Source organism: Dromaius novaehollandiae, chromosome 8, assembly GCF_036370855.1.
Source record: "Dromaius novaehollandiae isolate bDroNov1 chromosome 8, bDroNov1.hap1, whole genome shotgun sequence".
In the NCBI taxonomy this organism is placed as follows: domain Eukaryota; kingdom Metazoa; phylum Chordata; class Aves; order Casuariiformes; family Dromaiidae; genus Dromaius; species Dromaius novaehollandiae.
In genome coordinates, this window is record NC_088105.1 from 36,460,505 (window position 1) to 36,487,152 (window position 26,648).

Below are 26,648 nucleotides of genomic sequence, written 5' to 3' on the forward strand. Positions count from 1 at the left end.
CCAAACACTGCAAACTGTCCTCAGCTCCCAGGCAAGTATATCAGACTCCCCATTCCTCCCCCAAAACTAGGAATAGTCTGTCCATAACTGAGTTTAGTATGCCTTACTGTCTAAGCAATTATGGAATGAAAACAGTCAATAATGTCCGTTACATCTTTTGTCTGGAGACTCTCTGGACCATAAAAAGTGTTAGGTATAAAATACTGCAGTAAATCTATCCCGTTTCTAATATGCAGCTGCCATCAAAAAGCAAGCAGCATATTGGGATGCATCTGGAACACGACAGAGAATGACACAAGAAAATACTACAATGACAGCTTATAAATCAGGTAAATGGCCTCATCTGGAATTTTGTGCCTAGCATTGGTTATCTCATCTCAAAATCGATATTACAGAGATAGAGAGGTTTCAAGGCAGTAACAGGAATGGCTCTCCAAAGGTAGGGACATTCCACCAAAGCAGATCAGGTAAGAGTTTATGTGCATGTTCTTCTCACTGAACATCATCTGAAAGCTGCACATGCAAAATTAATCAAGGAAAATATTTTTAACTTTTAACTTACTGATACATCATGTTACTGAGGCCAAGAATGTATAAAAATTCTAAAAAGAATTGAATAGTTACATGAAAAAAAGACTATCCAGAGCTAAAACAGCTAAGTGAAAGGTTCCCCATTCCAGTCTCTAGAAACAGTGGAGGGATGGAGGTGCCTTCACAGAGTGAGGCAGATGATAGCTGGGCTGACGGCCTGCGGAAGCTCCTATCTCTCTCTGTTGGCCAAGCAAAGAGCCTAGGATTGCTACATCCCTGACTCTGGAGCTCAGCTGAGCTTCAGGAGTGCTGAATCTAGGTCTTAGTTTCAGCAGAAGGGAATAGAAGCAGCTTTTGCTCTTCAGACAAAATGTTCAGACAAATGTATTATATGACACATTTAGCACCATACTTATCAGAAATATTCTTACCTGTAATTAAATCATGATGACCTACAGATCTACCACATTTCCCATCCAAAATGTGCTGTGAAGATGTGTGGAGCTGTTGTATAGCTAAGCATTCACTTAGTACATCTTGTTCGATATCAGTACATGAATTTAGCTATAAGAGGAGGATAAAACAAACATTTTATTTCAAAGTAAACCAAATGACTTCTAATTAATGTGTCTTGTTTGCTTAAAGATTATGTATAGAAGGAAGGAACAAAATGTCATTCTTAGGAACTTAGTGTAATTAAGGCTATATCTATTACTTGGTATTTCTAATTAGAGATAGTTTTGTTTTTCTTAAGCACACAAGTTAAGTGTGCTAATCTTAAATCAACAACAGTTTGCTTCAGAAAATAATGTACCCTGTGTTTCTTCAAACCTTACTGAGTAATTTATCTGCATATTTTTAGGCTTTCAGTAGTTTCTTGGGTTCTGTGGCAGAAGGATTGCATCATGTTGTAACTGTGACACTTGGAAAGACATTCGATAGGGAAAGAAAAGCGTCTGTGCTTATCAGATTAGAACTGGTGGAATAATGTGCTGTCAGTAATGTGTAAGAGGTATCACTGATATGTCAGCTGTTCTCCATGTAAATTAAAGTTCTGGCAAAAGTGTCTGAAGCAAACTCTTGAAAACCACAATGTCGATCATATTAAAAACAGCAGGAGAGGAGAATTAAGAAAGAAAAGCATTTCTAATTCTCTTTCAAACATGCTGATGTTGCCAAGCTTTTGTCATAATACAGTGCTCACATTACACAAACAGCCATCATATTCTATAGCCATTAATAAATAGTTATTGTCTTGAAGTTTACAGTTTTGCATACCGATCTCCCCTGGGTTTGGTTATTCTAAATAAAAGGTCCAGGCAAACCTATTTAGAATTCTGCTATACAGCCATTTGTTTGTTCAAGATAAACATCTAACATTTGGATCTCAAAGTGCATCTGCAGCCAATTAAACTTAAACTACTACTAAATTAACAGCTTTCTCATATTTTGTTTTTGTAAAGCCTTTGAGAACAACCAAACATTACCACTGCAGGCTTCTTCTAAGGTATGGACTATTCAGGACTCTCTTGATGCAAGTCTCAGCTCAGGGCGTTTTATTTTATATCAAAGATGGCACATTTTGGTAGCATGTCTCAGCTGAGACATGTGGGCAGAGCAGCCCGTTAATTTTTCTTTCTTGGCTAAGCCACTTCCACTCAGAATTCCGGGGAAGCTGATACCAACAGACGGCTCCCTGCGCAGAGCCATAACCAAAAATGACCAAGCGAATGTAAACAGTCTTTTCCCCTTTTTTCCTAAATCTGAAAGCCAAAGTAGACTGTTGCTGTTTCAGTAACACTGAGTTTTACTTAGTTGTGAAAGGGTTTTTCTTTTCCTATAATAAGTTTAAGTGAAATGTTTGTTTTGTTTATTATTTCTTTATGAATCAGATTCATTTTAATCGCTTTTAACAGAGCCTGATCAAAATGCACTTTAAATCTGTTGCTCTTTTCGGAGGCCTATCAAGTTAAAGGAAAAAAGACACAGGATCAAATATTCATCAACTTATCATGCATAAATGAGACAGGAAATCCGAAGATGATTTCTAACCACTGCAGGAGAACAGATTTAGAACAGTCTACCAAGTAAGTGTGGAAGGCTAAGAACCAACATTATTTTAAGATTGACTTGATAAGTCTGTGCAAGGGTTTGTATATGTTAGTAGGAAAATTCCTGAACCTGAGAGATTAAGAGATATGAAAGCCTGAATGTCTTGGTATATCCAAGCAGCTCAGGCTTGCGACTTGTGTGTACTGCATTCACCTTGTATTGATTCTACGCTTCAGGCCTCCCGCTGGTTATCCAGGAAGTACTTTTTGCCCCTTACTACACATTTGGATTTAGAGTTTTTTCCCACCTTCCTCTGCAGAACTGGAGACTGGCCTCAGCTGGAGATGGGGTGTAACAGTGGGGACTGCTTCTTTGTCCAGACCCAAAGGATGTTAACATGTTAATGCATTCACCAGTGCACAGAGTTGAACAAATGATACCCATGTTTGGTGTTAGGAAATAATTCTCTCCTTCCTTCCCCCAAGAGGTATGTCAGCAACCACAGGAAAGAAAGATGGGGGTTCTCTCCTTTGGAATGGGGCATGGTTGCTCTCCAGGATCAGCTGAGAATTTCATATAATAAAACCCTGCTTGTCACAAAGATATGGGTATAGTGAAAGACACTGGTGATACAGTCAACCTCTTCCTGTGGCCTACTACAGTTTTCGCTTTTGGTTTCACTCTCAGTAAAACCTAAAGGTTGCTCTTGGCTCTTGGGAAGTGTTTTGCAACATGCGGTGTGGGAAGGATGTGCAGAGACTACCTTCTGAAGTAGAAACCTGTGGTGTAACCATGCTACTTGATAATACAAAACTGGGGTGGCAAACTGGGTGATCCCTTCCAGTCCTGCATTGCTAAATAGAAGTTCTGCCTGAATCTGGTATCTGCATAAATAACATACTTGATCCTGTGGACACTTGGATGTGTCCTAGGCATGGACAAGCATAAAGATAAGCATGCAATGAGTGTTTCTTGACCTCATCTCCAATAGTGTGCACAACTCTGGGCACTTAATTCTAGAAACAGCTACCCAGCCTGCAAGTAGTGCAGAGAAGAGTTACAGGCAGACAGGGAGATGGACAACCCGTCCTGGAAAAGGGGACCAAAAGTTCAGATTGGTGAATCTAACCAAGCGGAGACTGACAGGGGATATAGCTCATGCTGATAAGCAGCAGGAGGGGAGGAGTGTAAGGCAGAGGGCCTGGCTGCCACAGGGACAAATCAGTATGATCTCACCACAGGTATATTCAGGCAGGAAATTCAGGCCTTTTTGATACCCATCTCATTCCTCATGGCCCATCTCAAGACCACCTTTGTTCTGCTGTTGTCTCCTCTCTCCATACATTCCTCTCTTTGCTCTCCAGTGCTTCTAGTGCTTACCTTTGACATTTTTCCAAACTAGCTGCTCCCTAGCTCTATCTTGCCATGCTGTCATTTCTGCTCTGTCCTCCATCCTTTAAACATGCCTTGCCGTCTCATCTGTGATGCTCTTGGCAGGGGCAAGGTGGCTGGGGGAAGACACCATTGCTGCTTATTGAACTAATTGTAACTGCTTGCTATGGCTAATATTCCCTTCCCTTCCTGGGCCTCATGTATGTACATGGTCTGGCCTGTCACAGACCAGTTTTGTGGGGTCTCAGTCATCTTTTTACACACTGTGTGTAAAAATGAGTAATAAACAAGGCTCTGATCCTGGGATGGTGTCTTTAAGCATCCCCATTTCATAAAGTGTTCAAGTTTTAGCCCATACGAGCCATTTAAAAATACTTATTTGGATCCAATACTAGTGAACACATAATTAGCAGTTTGGGTTTGGAATGATCTAGAAATGCATTTAAAATACAGTTGTAGTAATCCAGGGAGAAGTGGGAGATTTTCATTCTTACCTATGAAAAATTAAAATTTCCATATTATTCTTAGTTTTGCTTCTGTTTTAAATGATCTGCTAACATGTATTTACTATGTGACTGCAGAGGCTAAACGTATGGACATTGTATGTGAATGAGAGCAGAATGTAGGCTTGTGTTTAAAGAGGAAAAAGAAAGAAATGCTTGCAGTAAAAGTCTGAGGCATAGTGAAATTACAGGGTTGTGGCATTAAAAGCCCAAAAATATAAAGTGAGCTGGTTAACAAAAGTGATTAAAACCCAACAGGAAAACTAGTTCAGCTTGAGTTTTCTTTTAGCCACACTGCAGAGAAAATGATTTCAAGATATATAAACTAATGGTAAACTTAAAATAACCATATCAAGGAGATGTGGAGACGTGTCACTCTGCCTCGTGGGTCTTACCTTCTTACGCACCTGCTGTTCTTTGGCTGAATGAGCTTTCACATGTTTGCGCAGAGAGCTGGGGTCGGTGTAGCGTTTGGAGCAGCCAGGAATCTGACAGGCGTACGGTTTCTGTAAACGTGAGGACAGGGAAAAGATTTCATCTTCATCTGCATCTACTTTCCACACACGAAGGCTGCACTGAGCCACCAGCACACAGAGCGCTGAAGGACGGCCATTTCTGTGAAACGCAGTGCTAAGCCTGAGCTGTTTGCTCTGCTTGCTGCTTCCAGACTTGCAAACCCCTCTCTCTATGTAATATAAAATTCTTGTAATTCTGATTTACCACTTGTTTTACAAAAACTATGTTCCATATGCAGCAAAGCAAAACCTGAAGCATTGAACACATTTGGTTTCCTTCATATCTTGTTCCTGTTTTAAATAATAGGAACAATGGCTTTCTTTTTACAACTCTTAACCAAACAAACTGCATCAAACATTAACATCCAAGCTAATCAATACAAAGAAAAAAAATGCAGTGTTGTTGGTCTTGTCCGGAGACCTTCCCAACCGCTTTTGGTATGCCTCAGAACTTGCCACTTCTACGTGGCACAACATGAGCACTCTCTCCTGGGGAAAACCATCCTGGTCTGGGCAAGCCATTCCAGTGCATTTCTCTCACACAAAAATAAATAAATAGGACACTCCAATTTAACTGCTGATTCTGGAGTCCCAATAATCAAAAGCCCCACCACATTCTTCTCTTATTAATGCCTACTGCCAACAAATGAAACGCCATCTCTGTGCTACTATACAGCCCCCACACGATTGTGTAATTACCAAGTTGAACAAAGGGACCCTGGCACTAGTTATTAAATAAACACTGACTCAAATGATAACAAAATAGTGCTGCATGTCAAACCTCACTAAGTCTTAAAGCTGAGCTGAACATTTCTTTTTCTCTTTTTTCTTGCCTCTCATCTGTCAACATTATCTTGGCCTTCTCACTTGGACCAGTAAGTCTCTTTGGTGCCTTCCCGTAGCTAGAGAACTGGTTTGTCAAGACCTCAGTGTCACTTTCTTTAACTCCCTTGGTTTCAGAAAGAGGAAGTACAAAAGCAAAAAAAAATCACCAGCATTGTGAGAAGTGACTGTGACCCTTTACACTAGTTGCTCTGCTCCTGGAGGAGTGATGACATGCCCTTTAGACCGCCAGGACAGATACCTTCCCCTTGTTCTGCTTTTACCTAGGAGAAAGGCCTGTTTCCAGACAATTTAGAAGAGATTCATCAAACCAGCATATACCAGTAGGTCTCTGAAATTATTTACAGATTCTCCTTTTGGAGAAGATAAACAGTGGGCTGACCTACATAAAGAATCTTTAAAACCAATTGCAAATGCACTCAATAAGAAATAAGCAGTCTATATAAACCCCTTTTCTTTGTAAGCACCTCCAGAGGATAAGTATTGCTGCTCTGCCCAGCCAGCAGGAAATTTCTAAGGAATAATAGAATCATTCACCAATTCAGGGCCCTGCAGGCTAGTGCAGCACCTACCCAGCGAGTTACAGGGCAGAGCAGATTTATGGAGGGTGTCTGGAACACACAGAGAGCAGACACCTGAAGAAAGACCATGGAAACCTTTAAGAAGCCCCTTAGCAGAAAAACTGGCAAAGTATTTTCCTCCTCATTGGTACTCTTAATTAGCGATAGGGAAACCAGATGAAAATCCAGCTACCCTTGAAAAGGTTCGTGTCTATTTGCTTTGACATTCCAGGCAGTTATCTTGTTCACTGAGCTAATGCAACATGTAGTCTCTACAGTAACACCATCCTGTAGTTCCTTGTGATTTTCTGCATTCACATTTTAAAGCACACAATACACTGAGCAAGACCATAGGTCTTTAATTAAACAGGTAAGTGGAAGCCAGTTATTATGGTGTGGGGCTACAGAAACAGTTTTAAAGAACCTGCAACAGAATAGCACAGATGATATTTTTAGACACTTAAGAAAGTTAGTAGAAAATGATTACTGTACCTTTTTGCTGATTTATGAGCATAAAAAGACAGAGAGAAAAGGAGAAGAAAAGAGAACAGAAAGTTAAGAGATTTGTTTTCAACAATGCACAGATAACAGATATAAGAATTTTTGCTTATTTTGTTAAACATATTGAATTATCTTTCAAGAAGTCTAATAAATGGTATTCCATCTGTGAATCTGGCTTATAAAAAATCTATTAGATTCAAGCAGTTAAATTTCAAAACTGTGCACACAATTTAGTATATTCAGTTTCAAAAGAGACGCATTTTAGAACTAATTACAAATTCAAATATCTCAGGTTGACTTTCAAATAAATAAAACATTGTTATTGTAAGTGTGCTTTGGTTTGGAAAATGTGACTGACTCGCTTCTCTTACTTGTTTGTTTTTGCAAGGCATAATGTACATTAGACATTCCTTAATGCTGCACTGTCTGAAATGTGTAACTGCTTAAAAAGTAAATATCAATTAAACTCAAAAGTTCTGCCCCATAAACACTTGGCCAAACGTTAAGCCATATATATTCACTTCTTTGAAAAAGACAAAGGAACAACTCTGCCTGTTATTCTTTACAAGCTTTATGCTGAGGACTTAACTGGTCTACACAGTTGTCTACTTACTTTCTTTCCCCATAACACGGTGACTTAATTTTATCAGCCTAACTCACTAGAGAGGTTCCCATCTTCTCTGTGTGTCAAGTGGAAAGACTTATAGAGTTGAGCCAGAATCTGCCAACTCTATGTAAGAAATGAATTTGGTTCTTATGGTTAATTCTGAGGGTGGGTACTTAACGAATTACACAGAGTTATAACATAGATGCATTTTTACCTTTACAGAATTGTGTCCAAAATTGAGAGGCATTTACCTTCCGTTGAGATGTCTGAACTGTTTTTGCATTCATTCAGATCAGACTTTACTGAAGCAACACATGGTAGGAAGCAGGACGATGACATAATTTAGCACAGCAACAACTCCTCCACTTTCACTCACACTATACCTTATTCTCCAGATACCTCCTCTCACGGGCCTGGTTACGATGGGAGAGTTTGTGAGTAGCTAACTCCTAAGTTATTCCTCAGCATGAGTAAGACAGCGGAATGGGCTTTTCCATGATCAAGCCTTTTTTTCATTTCTCAAAGCACATACAACTGAAAATACAGTACGGTTGCTTATGACTGAGTTTCCTGAGACCTCCTCATGAAAAGGAAAAGTCCTACTCCAGTGTGAGAACAGATCATGTAAAAAAACCATTGGAAAACTCAGTGCAACTGCCAGTATGAAATCATGCTTACGGTATCCAGGTGTGTTCGCTGATGCTTTGCCCGGTCACTGGAGTTGCTGAAAGCTTTCTGGCAGCCGGGATGCTGACACAGGTACGGCTTCTCGCCGGTGTGACTCCGGAGGTGAATCTTAAGGTTCTCAAGCCTAGAAAATGCCTTGTTGCACCCTTCAAACTGAAAAGAGCCATAAAAAAATCGTTGTAAGGCACTGCTAAATAAACCATGTCCAGCCACAATGAGAACAGTGTAAGATCCAAGTCGGACGTGTAATAAATCAACCAACATTCAAACATCTGTTGAAATTTATGGATGAAATGCAACATTTTGTGCTGTTCATTTAATCTGTCACTGAAGACATGGTGTGTAGCTCAATAATAATACATGGATTATAAATATCTCACATTCTGTCTGAAGTACTGAGCGTTTAAAGGTATTGTATCAGTAAAGAAAACTTAAAGAAAGAATAAGTGTTCTGATGAGTCCTATTAGATTTTAATTGGCTCAAGAACCACTGTGGGCTGTAACAATGAGCTGCTAAGAGAGACCAAGAGAAGCTATTCGTGGTGGGGAAGAACCTGGTTTCAGATGGCTGAAACACTATACAGTGGAACAGATGAATACGGACTATTACAAGACCCAAACCATCTCAAGATCAATCCAAAGGAATTCTGCTGTTATTCTGCATCCTTTTCTTTACTAGCCGTATCACGCAGATCTGTTCTCAACATTTATACAACCAGTAACCTGAGCAACTCTGATTTCTTAAGCACTTGTTTCATTAAGAAACTTCAGGAATAAAATGCTGCACAGCACTCATAACAAAAGTAGCTGTTTCAAATTAAATTAGAATAAATAAATAATGAAAAGTCGCAGCTACCAATCCAAGGGAAGAGTGTTCTGCATTGCTCACTGACAAGTTTCAGTGTTAGACAATAGCTGACCGCAGTGGCACTACTGCCTCCAGGAGGGACTTTGGGAACTAACTCAGATGAGCATAAACACATGCACATGAGCAGATGTGCATCAAAAGTAAACCCATAACATGCATTCACATACACAGCACATGTTCAGATGCTCCTATGCACACCTACTCAAATGCAACATGCATATACTTCACCCACTCTCCATTGCAGTTTCATGGCATTGCAGATTTTCCAGTGCCTCTATATAGATGAGAGTCTGGCTCCTCTGTGATTTGGGATGTCAAAGTATGCACTTGAGAAGCACAACCCAGTTCACCTTCATGAAGCACTCACAACAGTTTTCAAAGGCAACAAGTAAAGGTATCTTAAAACTAGTATTTCTGAAAATCAGATTTTTTGTACCATTTTTGCTGGTGAAAAGAGCGAAGAAAAGAGAGAGAGATCTTGACCCTCATAAAATCAGTGTTCTGTCATTTGTTTCTGCTGAGCCAGGACTTTGTTCAGCAAATTTATATTCACAACCTGTGGTTCTTTGATTGGCATCACAGAAATTAAAATCTTGCCAACCCCTGTCACATTACACACTTCTTACATACATTGGTGAGTGCCAAGTTTCTGACCTGACTGTTGCATCCAGCATTGCAGACAGAGGGCTAGGAAAGGAGATCAGCTGTATTTTAAAAGATGCTGTAAATTGGAGGCACCTGGCCTGCCAGCACCTGACCAAGGTAATTTTGGCCGTGGATGGAGACAGATATAGAGCAACTACCTGGTATAGAGCAAAATTTACATCTTTCTCTATTGCAACAGTCATGAAAGCTTTGCAAAGCCACCGGCAGATATATGCAAGCTATGACTTCAGAAGTTCGTTTAGTCTTGACTCCCTTCAAAACATGTGAGCTGTTAAAGGAGGTAGGGGAGTTTCGAAAGTGGCCAAGTCACCAAGGCTTAAAAAAACCAAATTTTCTCTTTAATCATCACTAAAAATTTGGAAAGCATTCAGAATGAAGCAGTCTGAAATGTGCAGATATGCCAAAGTCCATCACAAATAAAGCAGTGTTTAGAAAACCCATAGTTCTCACCACACATTCCATAAAGCCAGTATCTGGCAAACACAGCTAATATTTTGAGGTCCTAAAGATCAATTGTTTTATGTTTGTTCCCTAGCTCTCTTTCCTTTCCTATTGCTACCTTTCTTCAGTCTCTTCCAATTGCAGTGTTGTATCCCTGTTTTTGTAACTTCCCCCTTCAAATCGTTACCCTTTAATTTTCAGTTCAAGAGGCCAGCTCTTCTCAGTCTTACTCACTGATATAACACCATGTGGTAGCGTAAGAATCAGATCCTGAGTCTGCAAAGCTATTTTGCAGCTCAGCTCTGCAACCTCGTTCACCTGAATCCCAGGTGAGAGGCAAGATCAAGCCCTTCTCTTCTGTTGCCCTATCAGCAGTCCTTTCTACAGACCCCGCTCCCCTCTCTAAAGGACCCTCTGGATCTGACATATGGCCATCAAAAGACCTAACACAGAAGGACATTACAGAACAAAGTTCCCTATCAATGGGTCCTTGGGATACCCATACTCTGTTGGCACCAAAATCACCACAGTGACAGACCACAACGTGATCTTTGTTGTCACCCCTTTGGCACAGGACTGGAAAGACCTTTTAGATCACAAAAGTCTTTACACAACTATTCAATCATGAATGCAGGATCTTGACCCTCAGAATGTTTTTCTAATGGATTATCAGTCTACAGCTCCAGTATCTATGGCCCAATACAAAATAGAAGAGTATGCAGAATAATCCAAACTAACTGAAGGTACAGCTCCATTCCCATTGATGTTAGTAGCAGAAAGTCCAATGGCAAATGTCCTAAAACATCTAAACACAAGCTTAAACACATATGTTTAAGACTTTTGCTGGATCAGGCCTTAAGGAAGAGAAGGAACAGGCCCTACCATAAATGTTCAGAGCTACAATGTAAGCAGCAACACTCAAACAAATATGGGTTTATTATACTTCTATTGTGGTCAAAAGCCTTCTTTTTGGTGCTAATGCATAATCCAAAAGCCTAATAGCATCAGCAGTAAGACTTCTCCTTCACCACATGTGCCTGGACTCTAAGGGCTTTTCTTATTTACGATGTTTTCTATGGTAGGGCCTAAATGTCAGCCAAGGCCAGAGCTCCATTACAGTAGATAATATGTAGTGGGACAGTCCCAAACCTGTGATAAATTCAGTCTAAACAGATAAGGTGGGAGACTACACCAGCAAAGAGAACAACTCCCATATTTTGGAGGAGGTGGAATTGCTAAAGGTAGGGTTGGCTATGGCTAAATAGGAAGAAAATGAATGGAAAAGGAGGAGGGGTGAGAACCTGGCTGGAGGAGAGGGGAAGGTGTACAAAGTTGAAGGTGAAGGGCCTAAGAGGAGGGAGTAAGGGAGTTGGAGCAAAGGGCTGATGAGCATGGGCCTGCGAGCTACAGTCAGAGCTGCAGAGAGGTCTCCACTTTGGAGGACTACAGGAAAACCTCTGCTATTTTTTGCTGGAGCTGCTGACTAAATCCTTTGCAGGTTTTCCCTACAACTCCCCATACGGAGAAGGCACCGCTAGGACCTATCTTCCTCAGAATGGAAGTGTCTTCCCTTCACAGTTGCACAAGGGCAAGGTAACTCCAACCGGGTTTCTGCGGATACTGCTCTAGGATGAGGTAACCAAGGTAACTCTTGGACTTCATCCACTCCTGATCAACATTTGTAACCCTGCTACCCGCCCTTGCTACTGGAGATACATACATGGAATAAAACCACTCCTGGAGAAATGGGGTGCTCTTGCTTCTTTCAAATAACTGCTAGGAAGAGCCATCAATCCAAGCAGTGTCTAGGCTTCAACTACAAAGAACAAACGTTCAATTTCCAAAGGGCTTTAGGACGGTAATAGCTATTTGATCAACTAAGAAGGCTACTTACAGTATCTCCCAGACATCTGGCCTCAATCTGTCATTGCTTGATCCTACAACCTTAGATATTTTGTTGTCATTTGATGCCTGGGATAACTGTAACAAATGCTGCATAATCCTCAAATTCTGTAAAAGTCACCAAAGCTTTATACAAGTTTATCAATAAAAACAATAATCATACTGCAAGTACTACTTTGTCTTTTTTGTGAGATTGGTAACGTGTGCTTCCAACACTGCTATCCTACACACATCTGAGCACAGACGCAAAACAATGTCACAGGATTACAGTAAATACCATGATGCAATTATTTGATTTTATAACTAATGCTGCTTTTATAATAAAGCTTCTACCAGGAAAAATATGCTTTAGAACTTTATGGGACTAAATTAGTCCATTACCATATGGAAATATGTATATTATCTTTATTTCACACCACAGTCTCACTGGAGTGTAACTGCAGAAATATCATGCATTTAAAAGGCGTATTCATGAAAACACTACATTATCTCACAGTGATCTAAACACATCATAATTTTCTTAACAAAACAATTTAATCTAATAACTGTAATTGCTTAAAATGTTTTTCTTTGCTTCCACTTCATACTTTGAATGCACCTGAGAATGTTGCCATGCAGAAATAACAGCATATTCCCAAAAGGGTTTATATTATCAAATTTTTACCATTTTCATAAGCTCATTTAATCACAGTAATGTCTAGAATATCTGTCAGTGGTATAGATCAGAAGAAATAAACTATAAACTAAACAGCTCAGACCATAAGGTGAAGCAATAACTGACATTTTCTTAGGAAATGAGTTATGACTGAAAAAGAGAAGCCTTCACAGTTGTAGTGCTAAATAGGTCCAGTGTGCCATTAGAGAAAGCTCATTAATATACACCTCTGCTCTCTGCTGCGAGATCAGTTAAACAAGCTGCCTTTTATTTATAGACCTAAAAGGGAAAGAGCAGGTCATATTGGCTGCTGACATCTCAGACAGCCTACAGATGGAAAACCCCAAACATTTCATTCCAAAGCATTTAATACTATCAATAGGAAACCTCATGTCTGGTCAAAACATCTACCAGCCTTCTGAACATTGTGAAATGCTCCTTCTTCCCCACGGATTACAAAATTGGGAGAATTTTACTGAAAAACACGTTAGGTGAAAAAAAGAACCCTATGAGGACGTGTGTCCTTCTGGAAATAGGCACGCCATGCTCTAACAGCAGCGATGTTTGAGCGCACGCTGCGCCCAACGTCGGTGACATGGCAGGAGGCACGCAAGGCTCCGAGCTGTTCCGAAGGTAATTCCAAGCACGTGAGCTGCTCCACTGAGCACAAGAAACAAAATGTTTGATTTGGTGCTTTGTTTTCTTCTAGCTAACTCCTGCTTGGATTAATTTTAAATTCTTTGCGGTGGCTGCAATGGAAAGCTCTGATCCTGCAAATACTCGCGCGTGAGTAATATGACTCATGCAAGGCATTTTATCGAACTCAACAGGACTCTTTGTGCGCATAAAAAGCAGCCCGTAGGAGCGAGCTCTCAACCTCCCCACAGATCCAGTTCATATAGCCAATTTCCAGATTTAAATTGGCAGAGGCTGGTTTTCCCTTCGTAGCCCCACACCGATGGCAGGTACCCGTGACACGCAAAGGGCTGCCAATCGCCATGCTTTGCTGTGAAGCTCTGAGCAATCTACATTTGCACAGTGGCACCTCTACACGATGTTTCACTTCAGTCCTGAGAGTATTGCTTGCATTTGTTTTATTACGTGTATTGTAAAAAAGCATTTAGGGCTTTAGCCAAGTTACCGTACAGTTGGTGTGTAGGAAAAGAAAAGCTGAAGGGGTTGGGGACAGGAAAAAGAAAAACCTGGAAAAATAAGACGCAGCATAAATGCAATGGATCTTTCCTTTTGTTGGGTTTCAGGGCAATTAGAGCCAGTCATTTGACATCGACACACTGTAGAGCAGCAGTTCACTTTCTTTACACTGTCAAGTTGCCTATTTCCTAATTTACACAAAACTGGGAAAAGATTAATTCACTGGAAATCCTGGAAGAGGGGTTTGATCGACACATGTCACTGAATTCAACCTCCACCGGCGGGGCCCGGCCCTCTGCCCTGACCGCCAAGGCAGAACGCACTCTGCTCTTGGGTTTTGCCTGCTAAAGCCAGTTCTGCTCGCGTTTTCGAGTAACTCAGGCATCAGGGGTGCGTTTTGCCCGTGCCCTCACTGTGGCCGGCTGCCGCAGCGCATGGGAGATGAGCAGCTCCCCAGGACGCTGAATCGCAGCCTGTCTCCAAGGAGCACCAGCATGTTGGGGCTCTCAAAAGCCTTGCTCACATAATTGCAAATTTTCATCTGTCAGGAAAGGGGGGGGAACGTTATTCTGAACCCTGAACTATTTCTAGATTTATTTCTTCTAGTACCAGTAGGTCATATGTCAGGCACGTCAGCGAGCCGACAGAGCTTTCCATACGCTTTCCAGCAAAATCCCAAATATCTGGGAAAATATCAAAGCCTCCTGGCGTTCTCACAAGACCCTGTTGCCAGTCGTTGAAATTCTTTTCAGTAATCCTTCGTTAGTCAGGTAGAGGGATAAACATTTGTCAGAAGAAGGGTTACTTGCATTAATTTGCTGTGAAGTATGGGAATGAAACGGGGAATCTGGGGATATCTTACTATCAGCAGCATGACAGCCACAAATTTTGCCATAAGGTTTTGCTAAATATGTCATTTGGAAACCAAACAATTTTCTGAAACCTCATTACAGTTGGACTGAATGCAGTATTATGGCTTGCAGGCAAAAATAACATTGCATGGAGTAACATTTAAAAAGAAAAAAGAATGTAAAATTCATATGGTCATGTAATAAGCAAAGACGACAACCGCTCTTGAAATCTACACATCAGTCTCTTTATATCCTTACATGTAATTGGAAAACTATTATATGTTTGGGATTTTTTGAATAGCTTGCAAGCTATTTGAATTTAAAGGACACCACACAATCCAACGTTTTCTGCTCCAGGATCTGAAGCCAGATCTGCTTGTTTTAGGGACAAAATTAAGATTGAACAAAATCAATTAAAAGCACTCTCCAGCTGTGCCAGCAAAGAACCACAAATAAAATTAAAATGATTCTCTCCAGTTGTTTTAGTTTTTAAACAAAAAATATGGTTTACTATATGTACTTCAAAAATCTGATCCTCTGTGTCAACGAGTCCTTGTCTTACCCAAGTTTACAAGAAAACATTTCAATTCAAGTTTGCATCTGAATGCGTCACCTATTTATATCCATCTCGGTTGAAACTTTACTGAAGTTCTGGCCTAACTCTTGCCTATTTATTCATCTTCTGGCCCGCATTTAGCCACATCTTTAAATAAGAGACTGTGCTTTCCATAGGAGGCCACTTACACACCACAAGCAGTTGTGTACATGGGAGATGGAACAGGCTCTCATAATTTACTTACAGGTATGAGAATGTGCAAGTTTGGACTGAAGAGCTATTTGTCTAAGAAAATGAGCGTGGCCCCAGGAAAAGAGGAGAATCAGTTATTGTGTATGTGGACCAACTAGTTGCAATAAAAAAATTTCTAAGGAGAGGACAATAGTAAGAAGGAAAAAAAGTCATTACAAAACAAACAAAAAACAAAAAAACCCACCCCAAAACTTATGGCTGATTAGCATAGCGTAGCATCTTAAAAGGCCAAAATACCACATGTGTGGCATGTTACAAAAGAAGATTAAAAAAAGGAAAAAATATCCAGAGAACCATGAAGTCTAAAAACATCTGGAGTTTTATAGTAACAAGCAGGAAAAAATCAAAAACATAATTGAAAAAAGTCGACAGCGATACATTATTGTACAATGAAGCTTAATGGAACTGAAAGGAGAAGAGATGAAAAGGCAAAATAAGGGGGGAAAGAAAAAAAGAAGCAAGAAAAGGCATTTATATTTTAAAGATATCACTGAAGGTTTTTATCTCAGTTATTAAAAATTACACACCCTGCTTCTGTAAGCTGTTCCTGTAACACGTTGAACACTCTCTTTCAGCATAGGATGTTCATGCATGTTTGGGAATTCATCAACTCTTTTGTGCCTGGTGTAGGGGCACTTTTCACTTCTGATTCTTTGAGAGAGATCTGCAAGGACAATGGCAGGGAAACTGCCTCTCCTGGTTTACATCCCAAATCCAATAGGAGATTTGAAGAGAGGCAGGACAAACACGTAAATTAAAAATGTTTGCTAAAAACAATGCATGCATTCAGGAATTAAACAAACAATTTTAAGTTGTTATATTGGCATCAGACGCTAAAATCAGCTTTAAGTTAAATGATTTGAATCTATTCTCTAGTAAAGATTTATACGGAAGAATGAAAAGAAAAACTTCCCTCTTTTTTCATATTTTTCCCTTTTGTTAATGAACCAATACAGAGAGAGACAGATCTGCACATAGTCCAGTCTGCCTTTGTGACAGGCCAACCATGTCCAGGAACAGGAAGGGTTCCCAGTGGACCACAGGAATTAACAGATCAGGTCTGTGCTCTGTTTGGTCCCCAGTGAGAGCCATACTCAAGTCAAGCATGCACCAAACCTCGTCTGTAACAAACATGGCATAATCCAACCAGAGTGAGCATCTGTCCGAACTTCTCAGTCATCCCCCCCCAAGAGAACCTTTCTTATGTCCAGCTCATATTTTTGTCAAGGCAAATAAATAAATACATATGATTGACAGTAATAGCCTGTTACACGCCCTCTCGTCTAATGAAGTGACTGCTGTCCAAGACAGATCCAATAGAGAAGGATCCTGTGGATAAGAATTGATCTACAGGTGGAAATTGCTGGGCAACTCTTTGCCCAACATTGTAAGGAGTTGCATGGATAACTCTCAGCATAAAAATTTCTCCAATACAAAGAAGAAGACAACTCAAGGGGGATTTTCCATACTCAGATAGCTCTTGCTCTTTCCTATGCTGTGCCAGGTCAATTTGATTAGCTGCAAAATAAGAAGAGGTTCAGCCTGTAATTCAAGCATGTCAAAGGATCTGCTAAGGTGTCCCTGACTGACCAACTCTTCCTTACATATGTCAAGCAGAGTCTGGCAAAACGCCCCTCCACAGCTGCCAGAGAAGCACCGGGAAAGAGGTTCTGCAGCATGGTGGGAGCTTGTCACCATGCCAGGCTCAGTTACTTTATTCTGTTTTCCCTCATCCTGGTTATGGAACAGAGTCTCATGAGCCATAGCTCCCTCCTTCGCCCACTGATCATCTCCAGCTACCCTATGCTACAATCCCACAGGGTGATTTTACACTGGGAGAGCTGAACCGGAACAACAACATGGAGAAGAACCACGTTCTCTTTCAGTGAATACAGGCTCTCTTCCCTAGAGAAGGGACTTTACCTCATTCTACCCCAAGTCACTAATTTTAGTCTTGTAGTGCTTTTGTTTCATCTTGTCTGGCCACATTCACTACATGAAGGAAAATCTGCAAGATGTACTCCCAGGAAAACAGCTGTAAACCTGCAGATGTTTCAATGGAAGTCAGTTTTTCCAGTTTTGCCAAAATCAACTCAGCACCTAGGCTTGGTTGGGCACTGTGTTGTTGGAAGAACTATGTTGTAGAGCTCAGAAACACAATTGCGTTACTGCATTTAGTAGACTACCATGCTTCAGCAGAGCTGCAACAACAGTCCATGCGTACACTCGTCTCCAGCAACACTGAGATACTGTGATGCCTCCCATTAGAGGCCGAGCTTGCTCGAGTCGCTCACATTCGCGTGGGCTAAATGCATGTGCTGTGCCTGATGCACACTAACCTGTGAAGCCATGAGAGTGGATTCTGTGCCAAAGCCCTCAGAGGAGATGTTAAATCAAGATTTTGCTAATGCAAGCCCCAAAGTCCACTGCTGTTTTTCACACGTTGTGACCTACCACATCCTAGTACACTGAACACGTTCTAGCGTGGGTAGTTATGATCTTTCCCAAACCCTGCTCTAATTTTAAGTGGTAAAGTTTCCTTCTAAAGTCTATTGTGAAGAGTAGCTTCCTGCTGAAGAGCAGACGGCATGGCAGCAGTGCCAGGTCCCTCCATTCTCTATAGCACTGTGGGATCCTTTTGGATAAAAGGCAGTATAGCAATGTTCTTTTTTGAATAGCACTTAATGCTTTCCCACAGTCTTATTGTTTACAGGGAGTTTAGCAAGTCACTTCACTAATTTAAAATAGATTGTATCCCACATGGGTGGATAACAATAACACATATTGGTGAATCATATGGCTTTCAAATGATATGTATGAAAAAGAAGTGCTACACATATTGTCTGAAATTGTATTGTGTGAAACCACAGCACTTAGCTCCCTACCAGCTGTGTCAACATTTCAGTGTAAGAAACTAATAACTGTAAAATAACAGCAAGGTTAGCTCTGAAAAAAATGAAAATCTGAGATTAAAAAGGGGGGGAGGATAACAGAAGATGTAAACAAATACAGATGAACACCATTCCAGGTGGGAATACCAGCCTTACAAATGAAGTGACCTCAGTGACCATGAAGTGACCATGGTTAGAGGTTGCCATCTAAAAGCCTAAGAGGAAAAGGGATTTGATGGATGAAACAATTTTTAAAAAGGAAGAAGAGCAGGTTTGATAGCCAAGGAAACTGGTGTGTTACGCTTAGGTGGTACAAGCACTGCAGAAACAGCCCAGCTTACAACAGAGTTCATGAACAGGCCCAACTTTAAAATGAAAGGAGAGTAAGAATCTTCTCTGGACTTTGCTTCCTAGGTTCAGACCGGCCTCCTGCATCCATGCTGACTCCTTCGTACAAGCTGCCTTATCCACATGACGTAGCTCCCGAGAACGCTGCCAAAGGACATTCCTGACATACTTGACCAATAGCAGCGTGTGTACAGGAACAGCTCAGTGAGCCCAGCTCAAATAACAAAGCTTTCACATTGAGCTGTCTTGCATAATTTTTAATATGCTGCTAAATAAATAAATGAGTAAGAGAATAAAAGATGTTTTCCAAGATAATATTTTGAGGGAAAAGTGGAAATGGAACTCAACGGAAATAGGTTTTAAATTGAAATTTTGAACTGTAGCCCAGAAATGACAAGAAAATTAAATCTGTTTTTTTCCTGAACCCCAATAAAAAAGTCTTAAACGCTCTCTGTAGACCACAGTTCTGAAAGAAATAAAATTATGTTATTGTCATGCGTGATTATCCAATGTTTAGAAGGCATCTGCAAGGTTTTCCTGAGACTTATACCTCCATCCCCTAACCTAGCAGGAAACCACAATCACTTCTGTACCTTACGCGGAGGACTTTGAAATGAAAGTGCTTCAAAATCAAATATGAGCAGCTTCCAACATGTGCATTTAATCTTGCTAGGTTAAGAAACACCCTGTGGCCACCACACTAAAGAACTGAAAACGTAAATTGAAAAAATTATATCCATATGATTAAGTAAGATTCTTAAAGAGAAACATGTTGTTAAGTACTTCATTGAGAATAAACCGAAATGCAGTAAAATAGAAGCTATTTGGAATAAATCACTGACGCACATGCTTTCTATGCAAAATGGCAGTGTTCAGCTCTGAGTGGACATCTGGAGCAAATTAGCATTATGTTGAGAATAATATAAAATTAAAACATTTAGTTTCAGCTTCTAAAATTAAATACAAAGTCAGAGACCAATGTTGTGTTGGACAGCTCACCTTGTGACTCTGATAGCAAGAGTTTGGTTTATTTTGAAAGTTGTTTATGTCTATTATTGTAACTGGAGCCCCAACACTCCCCGATACTATCTCTGCAAACAGCACCAGACAGATCATCCTGTCTTGAAACACGCTGCCGAGTCCCACGTTAGAGGTTCAGATCGAGGAGGCCAAGGCCAAGTTTGGACCTAAGCAGCTTGGGTAAAAGAAGGGGACACTCCAAAACAAGAAAACACCCCAAACTGTTGGACAACACCCAAGCCAAACCTCCCAGGGCCAGAATGTGTTTCAGTTTTACATGTGCACGCTGACTCTGCACTTTCTGGCTCTGGAGAGCATCCAGGGTTGACATGTTGAAGGTGCTGGATGACTTCAAGCCCTTGCGGGGCCTCTCTTTCAACGTGCTGAACTCCTCCTGGATGCTGCTGCTGAAGCTACTCAATTCGTAGGAGGTCTGATCTTGGCAACAGAACGGCCCTCTCACCTCCCGCTGAGGCGAAGCAGAGAAGAGAAGACTCCAGTGTGCACTGGGACAACTGAGTGTCTAGGAAGTGCTGAACTGGAAAGGCAGTGCAGTGCAATGGACAGGGCACAAGGCTGGGCTGGGAGAGAGCTGGGATTTTACCTATCTCTGCCACTGCGTGACCCCAAGCAAATCACTTCATCTCTGGCGTGTGGTTTCACTCTTCATAATTCCTGCCTCTGTAGACTGAAATCCTTACTGAACAGGGACAGGGTGTGACACCAAAACCTTCATTTTCACTTAGGGTTTCTAGGTCCTTCATTCTGGCAATGTCATTCTTCTAGTGTGGACCTGCTCTGGGCAAGTATGCAGCCTCATGTCATCCTATCAGAGACTCAGAGAGGTGTCTCCCTTAGCACAGGTAATTCCACTGGTTCTTGTGAAACACACCTAACCCTGCTTTCATTTGCTGTCAGACTCATAGAGCTCCATTCCCTGCTCAATTTCAGACAGCCATTTTCACTTGGAGGTAACAAAGTGGATGGCACATCCTGCTTGGTTGCACTCTTGGTTGCCTTCTGCTTTAGGAGCACATCAAACTCGGCAGTCGCTGGTGTAAAGGACTGAGCCAAGAGCAGGGCTCTGCAAAAATCAGGCCTTCCTATCTGCAGAAGACCAATAACCACATCTGGGAGAGAATGTCAGACACAAGTCCACATTCCAGTAGTTTGCTAATGCACCCTTGTGCTTTCAAAGACTCTCCTAGGTGTTTGAAACAAAATAGTGTCATGAAAGCAAACAGTAATTACTTCATAGAGCATGAAAATAATCTCTCCATTGTATGTTTTATCTCCTTTCTGACATACTTGGGAACACGCCAACCTTGCCACCTGTTCCTGCACTTCCTTTAAGGTAGCCCTGTCTTTCAATATGAAACCTAAATTGGATGTGCACAGACTTGTTCCTGCACTTTGCAATGTAAACACCTGCACACATGTTTTAAATAGTCTCACACCTCTATATGTAAAATTTCAGGCACCTGTGAACTGGCTTCAAATAGCCCCAGTGGGTTTTGTGGATGGAGAACAACTTCCAGGTGCAGATGAGTAAGGTTATTTCAAGGGCATAGGCAAGTACAGCCTCCAATCTGCATGCATACAATAATGCATTTCCAAATGTAAAGCAAAAGGCTTTAAACACCCATCCTCTCTGTGATTCATTAATCATCTACAAAATGGGCAAATAAATATAGCTGTATTTCTCTGGGTTGTTCTGAGTTGTAATTCTTTGCTTTTTAATTCTGTAAAACATTTTGAGTTCTTTGTATTGAGTGTGCTCTCCACAAGCCAGAATATACTCTGAGCCTTGCTCCTCATACAGTAGACTAGGATAGACTAATTTTCATCAGTCTAGGGCTACAGTGCTCTGTGGTCCTTCAAGAGAGGAATTCAGTTTCCATGCCTCTATTTTAGCACTGCAAAGTTTCTACTGTTTTTATTGCAGTTCTATCAGCACCTTCACATCAGATCCTCACAGCTGTTTGCTTATTCCAAAATTCTGCCCCATTTCTGTATCACTTATTCATGTAGAATTCTGATAATCACTTCAATTATACTTTTGCAAATGATAACTCCATGTGAGTAAAGACTAGTCACTTACACTGGACTAAACTACAGCATGGTTTTCTAAATCTCTAGCTTCACTCTTTCATTTATTCTCCAGTCTTCTTAATAGTGAACAAAAAACCAAGATGGACAATTTATTTTATTGCTTAAGAGATGAGTTCTGGAGTGAACTTGGTTTGATTTAATGGTGAACTATGTGACCACAATGCATTCTCTGAAAAGAGAAATAAGCTTTTGTATTTAATGTATGATTAGAACTTTTCCAATGGCTACTATCAATTTTTTTAAATGCTGTGTCCTTCTCTCCTTCCTGAGAAGAAAGCCCAAAACAACTTCAACTTTCCATATGCAAAGAAATATACACTTTATGACAGTGAAGCAAGTTTTGCAGGGAGAAATAACATCTTTTATTAGACCAACTAATATAATTTGGAAAAAAATAGACAGGCTTTCAGCACAAAAGCCCTTCTTTGGATGTAAAATTCTCTCCAGACTGAAGACAAAGAATTGTAGACAGGGACTAAAGAAAATATATGTGCATCAAATTTTCATTTTGCTCTATGAAGACAAGGGGTCTAATGGGCAAGAGGGTCTCAGTGGCATATCTTCACTAGCCTGGACAAAGACTGGCTTAAACCCACTTCTGCCTTTCAGAGCGGTTCATTAATCCAGACTCGAGGCTGCTGGACTGGGCTAGTGAGCTCCCAGCTGTGGAGCAGGCTAGGGCAAGGGCAGTGCCAAGCTCCCCGAACAGGCACTCCATAGCGCACAGGCATGCACTGGACCCATGGAGACAACTGTCAACACGGCCATCCTCTTGGACGGAAAGGGCATGCTTCACCTTGAACAGAGGCAGCCACTTAAAGATAGCCTCTGCCCAGTACTGCTCCATCTTCTTTTCCACTTTATGCCCTTGGGAGCAGGGAGGAGATTTTATGGATTCCTCTGTCCTATTTAACTCTCTTTAATTGCCTAGATCAGTGCCTCTCCCGCTGGTTGCAATCCTGGGAATGCCAGGGCCCATGGGAATGGAGAGATGCAGCCCTTCTTTCTGTCCAAATGATGCTGGATAGATGTCTTATGTGGGGGAAAACCTCCTTGTGAGCTTTCTGTATTCTTTTCTCCCTGCCAAAAGTAAGCATATGAAATAATAGCTCCTTAAACTTTATCTTGGAGGCTGGTGCCTTTTTAATTCGCCCCTAATTATGGAGAAGCTAAAGAGCAAGCAGGCAGAGTGTGCATTTGGAAAATATATGCGAGGAAAATAAAAGGGGCATGAGTGGTGGGCCTAGTAGTCTTTCCTGTTCTCATGATTTTTTATGTACACATGACCTCACCAATTATATGAGACGGCATCAACAGTACAGTGCTGTTCTCTCTGCACTAAATGTCTTCAAAACATTCCTGACAAATTTATCTCTCTAAAGCGGCTCTCTAGTATCAGCCTTTAGCATAGCCTAAAAGAGAGGACAGCACAAGGCGACCCATACATAGCTACAGGGACTTCATGTATAGTCATGCTATGAAACCAAATTCTTCTAAATAAGGAGTAGTGTAACAGGTTACAGAGCATAAATCAAAAATACTTTGAGATCTACTAATGCATACATTAACAAAACCTCCTGAACTGCTGGGAAATTGCCTCCGTTCAGTAGAAAATCTTTACAGAAGATGGCCACAAAAGCTGAGTGCCTTAGCTGCTGGCCTGCAGGCTGTTACAGTAACACTGGGGACATGGGTTCAAGATAGGAGAAACGCTACCCCTTGCTGAGACAGGCTGCGTAGGGGTGTCCAAAAGGACTCCTTTAGCTGTGTGACCTACAGCTTATCTGCCATAAAAATATAGCCAAGGTGATGGACTCCTAAACATAAGTTCATAATGGCTCTGAACAAGATTAGAATGGCTCTTCCTACTCTTCATGGAGCCAGTACCTCTATGCAGCCAAATATTCAACCTCATGAATCTCCTGCCATTTACCAACCAAGTAAAAGATCTCCCCAAAACTCATCAAAAGACAGCCTAAGGGTTTCTATACATTTTGAGGTGCAGCATTTCCTTCAGACATTCCCTCTGCTAAGCAACATTTTTCTTTAATTTCTATGAGGCTTCTTTAGCCAAATGCAGCAAGGTAAAAGAAAAACGTACGCTTGTGTGGGGAACTGCTGTGGAGAGCAAGTTAGTGAGATTTAGAAAACTTGTGCATAGCAAGGCTATTCAGAGCTGTCAGAGTTCAAGCAGCGTTCCAGCCATTTGGAAAGGATACTAAACCCCCTGCCTCTGGGCTTTACACCACTCTCTAGCCTGTAGAACACATCATTCTCTAACCTTTAGAAATCACGATGAGTCCTACATGATGGGAAGGTGATTCCACATCTGACTATTCCAGCTTTCACACCTCTTTCTGAAGCATTTGATGCTGGCCACTGTCACCTGTTGTGCCACCAGGTACCTGTTGTACTACCAGCTTCCTTATCCACCACTGTTGGGAGACAGCTTTAATGTTTTAAAGATCACAGTCTCCTCAGCGTGCTGTGTCACAGTACTCAGACATTCTGGGAGGTGCCTCTTACTCACCTCTAGACATCAAATAGTCCCTGAGACCCTCTCTATAGATAATGCAGAAAAGCAGGCCTTCCAGAAGAAGAGTGAGTCATCTCATCCTTACACAGGTATCCAAGGCAGCTGGGACACATTGCCACCACACTCTTCCTTATTAACCATTTGAGGATCCTAGAGAAGTGGCTTAGATTTAGATCACTAAAATTAGGAGAGCTTCTGAGGAGGTAAGGCTTAAAAGGCAGCATATGGCCTAATGGGTAATCAGGCTAACGAGATGCTACTCTGAATACTGTGGCACCTCCCAGCTGAAGAACTGCTGGCAGCACAGGTTTTGAACTCAGACGGGTGGAGAAAAGGTCTGGAAGGACAAAGAAGAGAATAATGACTTCTGGGGGGGCAAGACCGAAGCCTGATTACGTTGCAGGGCAGGGAAAGACAGAGTGTGGAGAAATAAAATTCAGTGGTTTCAGGCAAGCAGATAGTGCAGTCAGGTCTCAACAGTCAAATGTAATCACTATCTTGCTTTCTTTCTGGGGTCACCATAAAAATAAAAACAGAGCAGCACAGAAAAGGAAGGCAGGGGAGGCAGAACAAATGCTGACCATCCAACAGGGCAGATTGTGCCCAATCGGCAGAAAACATTTTAAAATTGGAGCCCCAGATGAGGGCCAAAGAAATGATACAAAGGGTTCAGGATGCTCTTTCCATCTCTGAGCCTTGTTTAAAATGAAGAGTGTGTTACTAATTTTGACACGTGAACCCAGTTCTGCTGAGGATCAGCCAAGTCCACATACCTAAATACCCCCTTTCAGGCAGCATAAAACACACCCCAACTTTTCATTATTTTCTTTGGTTCTCCATTGACATTTTTTACCATGACTAACACACGATTTTCCCTCAAAACGTACCATGACAAAATCACAGCTCTTATATTTAAGAGTACAGCCCGCAGGCTCTCTGAGTTAAAGCAAACCCTGGCACAACAACAGCATGGAGGACATACTCAACCACAAAGGATTACGCCAGCAGATTACCACAGACGCATTTGTGCATCCGCCCTTAAAAGCTACACGCACCAAACTTTGGCAAACAAACAACATTGGCAACAATAGGAAATGACCTTCATTGGGGCACAGCAAAGATCTGACCAGTTGAGGAGAACCTCCAAGAGTACTGGGTAAAATCACCTTCTGCCACAGAGTGGGGTGGCCTTCTCTGCAAATCAGCTGCAACATTACACTGCAAGGCAAAGGAATCAGATCGGGGGTTCAAGCCCTAAGGAATAAAGGGCCTTGCAACTGTCTCTTGGAGTCCTTTCCCCCCACATTAAATTCAGTTTTCGCACCTTATAAAACAGTTTTGGTATAGGGCAGAAAAGGGAGAGAGAAGAGCATATTCATGTAGTGATGGCTGAAAGGTTACTTTCCCACAGCAGCATCTGCAAGGAATATTTTGTACTATCTTTAGTTGCCCTGGAGACACTGTGCCAACCTGATGGGCCAGGCACAACTTCAGCTGTGGCGTCTCAAACTGAACCACAAAAATGCAACACATTTGGGCATTACAGGCCATCCATCTAGCCTGCAGTGGCACTAACCTGCCCTCTGTTCGCCGCTTGGGATCACTGTATAAATCTGAATCATCCCTGCTGGTTGGATCATGTCTTGCTCTCCTACAAGGCAACTGATGGCATGGGCCCAAAGTATGTAAAACACTGACCAGAGCGCAGAGAACAAATCTTTCCTAGACAGCTTCACTTCTCCAGACATGTGAAAAAACCCACTACATGGGCAAATGAGGAGAAGAGAAAACTATTCCCTCCAGGGCTATTGTAGAGCTATTCTGAGAAGCCACCAGCAGAGCCATCTCAGACAAGGCAGCCACGCGCAACACTGACCTCCTTCTGCAGAGCCACGAGCAACAGGTCTGCCCTGAAAAATGACAGTGTGGACACGGCTGCATCTTGCTCCAAAGCTCTGCTCCTTGTGCACAACAACCACGTTCCTCTTTCTGCCACCTCAGTTACCGGTTTCAGAATGGACTGAAAATTCACTGCAAGACGAACCAGCTCACCCTGTGGATTTTGCTTTCACCGAGAGCACGGGACTGCTGAAACCATACGCAGGCTGCTTTGAAAAGTCACATTTATGGCAGAACAACTTCCGTGAACCCTTTCTTGTTCAAACAGTCAAGTTACCCAGTTCCCGCATCTCAGACAGACAAGGGTC

General features: G+C 41.5%; 1 protein-coding gene across 4 annotated transcripts in view; it reads right to left on the minus strand.

Annotated features, from left to right (window-relative positions):
- GLIS1 (GLIS family zinc finger 1) overlaps nt 1-26,648 on the minus strand; it is a 199,540-nt gene that overhangs the window by 30,242 nt on the left and 142,650 nt on the right. For 3 of the 4 annotated variants that reach the window (XM_026105865.2, XM_026105873.2, XM_026105888.2), the window contains 3 exons: nt 8,183-8,344; nt 4,874-4,984; nt 963-1,095 (listed from right to left, as the gene is read on the minus strand). In XM_026105865.2, coding sequence (XP_025961650.2) covers nt 963-1,095; nt 4,874-4,984; nt 8,183-8,344 — 406 coding nt within the window. The remainder of the gene's footprint in view (nt 1-962; nt 1,096-4,873; nt 4,985-8,182; nt 8,345-26,648) is intronic. The other variant, XM_026105880.2, reaches the window with a different exon arrangement.